This window comes from Octopus bimaculoides, chromosome 8 (assembly GCF_001194135.2).
Source record: "Octopus bimaculoides isolate UCB-OBI-ISO-001 chromosome 8, ASM119413v2, whole genome shotgun sequence".
Taxonomy (NCBI): Eukaryota; Metazoa; Mollusca; class Cephalopoda; order Octopoda; family Octopodidae; genus Octopus; species Octopus bimaculoides.
The window spans coordinates 42,017,142-42,023,706 of NC_068988.1; the positions used below are offsets into that span (position 1 = coordinate 42,017,142).

Consider the following 6,565-nt stretch of genomic DNA (forward strand, 5'->3'; position numbering starts at 1 on the left):
ATATATACATATACATATACCCACATATATAACGTGTGGGTTTGCGGTTTTGTTATTAAAAAGTACTCATAGACACATACACACACGTATGCAAATGCAGCTATATATATATATATATATATATATATATATATATATACACATACATACACACGTGGGTGGGTGTTTATTTTCATTGCACTTAAATATAGATGTATGCATACTCATGTAGCCGTATACGTGTGTTCATGTATATATTCGTGTATGTGTGTATGCATAATTCCGGTCAAAAGAAATTTGAATGCAAATATTAAATTTAGTAGTTTATTTCTATAATTTTTTTCATATGAAAAGTACAATCATCTACATGATATCAGCAAGAAATTAAAGTCGCTGAATTTATATTACCCATTCTGGAATATGTATGTTTTAATATTTCATTATTGTGTCTGCTATTTGTTATTTCATTTACTCCACATTGCATCAATATTTTATAAATTTATGAACTTATCGTGTGTAAAACTATACTCAAATTGTTGCTTTAAGTGTCAGTAGACTGACGTTCAGAAAGACAGCTCAGCTAACTGTCTCTTTTGACGAATATTGTATATCATTCTCATCGTCATTTTATGTCCGTTATTCGATGATGAGAAAAACTAGGATTGGAAGTGTGCAGGATATGATGACTAAGCAGCAAGTACATTTTATTTGCCATATGCTTCTGTAACTATAGGAGGGACATTTTACCAACTTGATGGTGTAGACGCCAGAAGGAGGAAAAGGACCGAGTGGAAAACCAAGGAAGACGTGGCAGAGTACGTCCCGGGACGACATGGCAGCAATGGAAGCTGATCTGAGTAGAGCTAAGATGAAAGCGAACGATCGGGATATTTGGAGAAAGCTCGTTGCCTGTTGTACTGACGGCATTGGAGGAGCTAAGAATTATGATTACATGTTAGCAGAGATTGGACAGGTCTTTTAGGTGATGCTGATACAATTGGTCGTAACCCCAACCCTAATTCTTACTGTTATCTTGCTTACACAGCATCAAAATTAATCCGGCCAACATTGATTATGTATACCACTCGCCGCCAGCACATGAGAAGTTGTTTCATACCACGTGACTTAAATGGTCATCTCTACTTCATATTCTACACTCCCTTTCTAAACGTTTAGTCTAAGATGCATCTTGCAGAATCCATGTCTATATTGTCCCTTTTTGTTTTGTTTCCAACCACTGTCTGCTTCTGCTCTTCCTATCACAAAGTATTTCACAGAGCAGAGTGTACTCGGAGTATTCTATCACGTCAGCCATACTAAAGATATTTTTACCAGATTCGCGTATAAGAATATAACAACACACATATGCAGTTTATTGTGTGCATATATCTACGCATTTCTACTCAACTACAGACACACACATATATCTTGATAGGCACACTACTCAACCACCGACACACACATATATACTTGATATATAATAGCTATGCACAAATACACATACACATACAAGTTTATACATACGCATACACTTTGATATATATATATATATATATATATATAAAAGATAATAAGAGTGAAAAAACTACAGAAGGCTTGTGTTACATGGTTAAAGTGTATATTTAAATTATGTCAGAAAACTGTTAGAAAAATGTTATAAAATCTTTTTGGTATATAAACATTGTATTTTGAGAAATAGACACAGTTGCTCAATGTGCTTCGCAGTGGAATTGAACCCAGAACCATGTGGTTGGAAAGCAAACTTCTTATCACACAGCCACACACATATATATACATATATACATACAAATATAAGAAGTATGTATATGTATGTATATATATATATATATATATTATATAAATATATATATATATGTGTATGTGTGTGTGTGTGTGTGTGTGTGTGTGTGTGTGTGTGTGTGTGTGTGTGTGTGTGTGTGTGTGTGTGTGTGTGTGTGTGTGTGTAGGGTGTCCCATAAGAATTTATACACACTTTAAATAATTGTAAAGTATGTGCTTATTAAAATACATTTCATTTTCAAAATTTAATAGAATCTACAGATATTATTTTATTGCTTTGTCAATGCCTGCTTTCAAACTGACGTCCGTTCTGGTCCAGGTTCTGCTGACAACGCCAACCAATGGAATCGCAAACATCACGAAACAATTCGTTCAATGGCTGCTCTCAAATCGGCAACTGTTGCACGTTTCATAGCGTAGACTTTGGTTTTAGGTATCCCCATAATAAAAAGTCTAGTAGTGTGAGGTCTGGTGAATGCAGAAGGTATTCAACGAATCCCCTTCATCTAATCCACCTGTTTGGCAAGATCTCATCAATGAAGGATCTAACATCACGATAGTAATGTGGGGGTGCCCCATCTTGCTGAAAATAAACTCTTTATCTTCAAAGTCTTCTCTAATGCTTGGCACGACAGACTGTTGCAGTAAGTACAAGTAAACAGGACCAGTCACAGTAGCGTGGACTAATCTTTGGAACGTAACATTTCCATTGATAACGCTTCAAAATGCGTTGGACAGATGAATTTGAAATACCTACCTCCCGACTCGCTTGCCGTACAGATTTTCTTGGGCTTTGATGATACGTTTCCAGCACTCCTTCTTGCTTTGTCGGGGTTGTCGATGTTCGTGGTCTTCCGGGATGCTTCTCGTGGACATTCGGAACAGTTCCATCGGCTTCAAACTTATTTCAAATTCGCATGATGGTCATTCGCGTTGGTGGATCTTTTTGAAACTCCCTCCGAAACTGTCTTTGCAATTCAACTGCGTTTTCACACTTCCAGTAGCATTTTATAATGAATTTCCTTTGTTCAAAGCTTAGTTTGACTGCCATCATTAATTCCAATGAGTTTCCTCTAAAAAGAAAACAACATCAATTGAGTTATCAGCCGCTAAAGTGTGTATACATTTTGGTGGGACACTCTGTATATAAGAGTATATATATATATATATATGTATATATATATACATACATACATACATACACGCATGCGTATAAACCCATATACGAACACAGTCGTACTTAAATGGTTGAGCTTGAATGTAAGGTCTATCTGTTTATATGTATATAGCTACCTTTGTGTGTTTCTGTGTCTGTGTAAATATATGAGCTGGAGTATGCGTATAATGAGAAAAAGTGTAGTGAGACAATTATAAACCCGAAGAAGACAGTTGTCTTTTAACATATCATTGTGATCGTACCTGGGTCGACTTTGCTTAACATTGCTGTTTTCGATGACATAAGTACTTGAAATGCACTGGGATCGATATAATATGCCACGTTATAAATCCTTATTTTCTTTTCTTCGTCATGGTTCTAATGTACGTGTATGTTCGTGAGGGCTTGTATGCACGTATATGATTATGTATGTGTGGTTGTGTGTGGCGTTTATATGTCGAACTTTCCTAACTCCAACCAGCTTTGGCTTATTTCCGACATACTGAAGCCTAAATTTCCCAGGTCTAACATTCTTTAGTTAGCCTTTTCCCGGGTCCAAACTTCGTGCATACAACCTTTGTTGATCAGCTCTCCTGGGTTTAACATTTTCATCTCCAGCATCCTTAATCAAAATTTTAAGTCTAATGTTCTAGGTTCATTTGCCCAATGTCAAGCTACTTTTAAGATATACCTAGTCTTATCTTCAATATAAAGATTTCCAGAAACGTTTTGTCAATGTGTTGCTGATGCAAAGCATCTCTATGACAAAATGTCTTTTAGCCGTGGTTATCCCATCTTTTGTGTTCTTCATAAACTCTTGTCATTTTTAATTGAATGTAGAATTCCTTTTTTATTGAATTTCAGATATTTAACTGATTGTAGCAAATACAGGAGATTAGGGAGAGAATCGTTTGACTTTATTTTCACTTGTAGTGAAAATGATGAAATTGCTTTTCTGACACTTTCTTACCCATTATTATTGCTGATGAAACCTTTTGTTTGTTGATGTCTAATTTGTACATGTCGCGGCATAATTCGCTTAATTATCATATGCGTACATAAAATGTATACCTACAACTTCTGTGGGAGAAGTTAGTCAAAGGTGGTTAATAGTTTCCAGGTGTCCCAGTTAGACCGAGACAACGTAGAATAAAAATCTGATCAAACACATAACGAAATAACGGGAGCAGAACTAAAACAGTCCAATGGCTTCTTGGCAAAGCCATTTTGCCAACTCCTTCAACAAACTAGATTAGTTACTTTCGTGTGCGATTGCACTGTCCTTATTCTTATTGGCGCATATTGCTGTTATGTTTGATACGAAGTTTTAGCATTACATCTTCACTTAAAATTGAATTTTGTAGATAATTGATGTTCTTAAATAGGATATGTCCTGCAAATGGCCAGTTTGAAAGCTATCATTTGTCTTTAACTGTCTATTTATTCCCAGAATAAACTTTGTAAATACTATAGCCTCAATACATACAAGCACACAATAGTTAAAAGGTATATTTGCATGCATCCAACCATGCACACACACACACACATATATATATACATATATATATATATATATACATATTTATAGATTTATATATGTGCTTCCTGCTAGCCATTAATCAAAAGCAGCATGTTTCCAATTCCACGCAGTGTTATGGCCGTTGCATGAAGATTGAAAAGGTAACAGACCGAATGCATGATATGAATATCATTTCTGTACAATAACGATATTTTTTATCTTTTTCTTCTACAGGTGAGCTCCACGTACCCTTGGATGTATGTGGAGCTGTGGTTAAACGGGAGTTAGACTTCTGGGAAATCGATGAGTTCGAAATTAAGGCCTGTTGTTGGCGACACTATAGAAGCTATATCGATAATCAACGTATATTGAACGACTTCAACCAGAGTTTACAAAGTGAACGGTTCAATGTAAACTACGATAATTTGAAAGGATGGAAAAAATTACAGATGCAAGTATGGTTGATCCTAGATCACCCACGTACGTCCAGACCTGCGATGGTAAGCACAAACCCTGTTATTGTTTTTGTTGTTGTTGCTATTGCTGCTGCTTCTATTATTTGATTTCAGACTAACACTGATAAAATAGGCCTAAGATTAAAGGCTGTGATACATTGACCATGCAGTATTAGTGTATATCAGCAACTACATTTTTTTAATGTATCCGTCTGTATTTAAAGCTCAAAGAAGTAATCTGAGGGAAATTTTACTGCTACATTTAATAGGTATGGTGGAAAACATTTGTTTGCAATACAGCAGCACAGTGAAATCGAAACCGGAATCGATTTCATTTATGCTTAAGGGATTGTAAATATATCCTTTGATTGTTCACCCTCTAAGTCTTTCTTCTCCCTTTTCTGTCTTTTTTCTTCTCATCTCTGTGTGTGTGTGTGTGTTTCTCTCTGTCTCTGTCTCTCTCTCTCTCTCTCTCTCTCTCTCTCTCTCTCTCTCTCTCTCTCTCTCTCTCTCTCTCTCTCTCTCTCTCTCTCTCTCTCTCTCCGTTTCCTCTTTTACGCCATATACAAGTGCGTGCGTGTGAGGATGCTAGTGTATGCGTGCGCCTGCCTATATTTGTATAGATAGATAGATAGATAGATAGATAGATAGATAGATAGATAGATAGATAGATAGATATGCTTTCTATATGAAACCAGTGGTAACGTATTCGGATGGCCATTAACTCTCCTGAGTTCAACTGACCATTGATGGATCTTATTTTTCAAGCCACAGTGTCCAAAGACCACTCTGTTCACCATGCAGGCTCGGCGATGTCACCGATTTAGTCGGCAACGAACAGGGAAGTTAACAGGCTTTAATATTGGATCACAATATATGTTTCTGCACTTCACGTCAGCTTTACGTTGATGGGTTCATATTCATATAGCTTAATGTAATATTACTCTTAATAACCATTATGTACTTGTATTTGAATATCAAAAGATGTCAGCGGGTGCTTCAACGGGTGCAGTACGATCAAGAACTGCTAGATTTTTCTGAATTATCAATTTCAAAAATTCATAATACTGCGCAGAAAGGAGTTCCGCGTGTATACTCGTACCTAGAAATACTCAGAGGTTTAATAACATGTGGTACTCACACAGCAGCATAAGAGCTCTTAAATGCGTGTTACGAGTTTTTTCTTTACCCCAAATACACTGAATATATATATATACTCTTTACTCTTTTACTCTTTTACTTGTTTCAGTCATTTGACTGTGGCCATGCTGGAGCACCACCTTTAGTCGAGCAAATCGACCTCAGAGCTTATTTTTGTAACCCTAGTACTTATTCTATCGGTCACTTTGGCCGAACCGCTAAGTTACGGGGACGTAAACACACCAGCATCGCTTGGCAAGCGATGTTAGGGGGGACAAGCACAGACACACAAACATATACACACACATACATATATATATACGGCAGGCTTCTTCCAGTTTCCGTCTACCAAATCCACCCACGAGGCTTTGGTCGGCCCGAGGCTATAGTAAAATGCACTTGCCCAAGTTGCTACACGCTACTTACCACACAGCCACAACATAGATGGAACACTGTAATTTCAGTTTATTTGCATTTAGTATTCATTTTTCCGTCTGTTCGAAAGAGGGAGAATTG

At 36.7% G+C, this 6,565-nt stretch overlaps 1 protein-coding gene across 1 annotated transcript in view; it reads left to right on the top strand.

Moving 5' to 3' along the window:
* The window catches only part of LOC106871740 (potassium voltage-gated channel protein Shaw), a 149,499-nt gene that overhangs the window by 128,731 nt on the left and 14,203 nt on the right, over positions 1 to 6,565 (top strand). Inside the window, exon 3 of the mRNA XM_014918359.1 lies at positions 4,689 to 4,954. Coding sequence (XP_014773845.1) covers positions 4,689 to 4,954 — 266 coding nt within the window. The remainder of the gene's footprint in view (positions 1 to 4,688; positions 4,955 to 6,565) is intronic.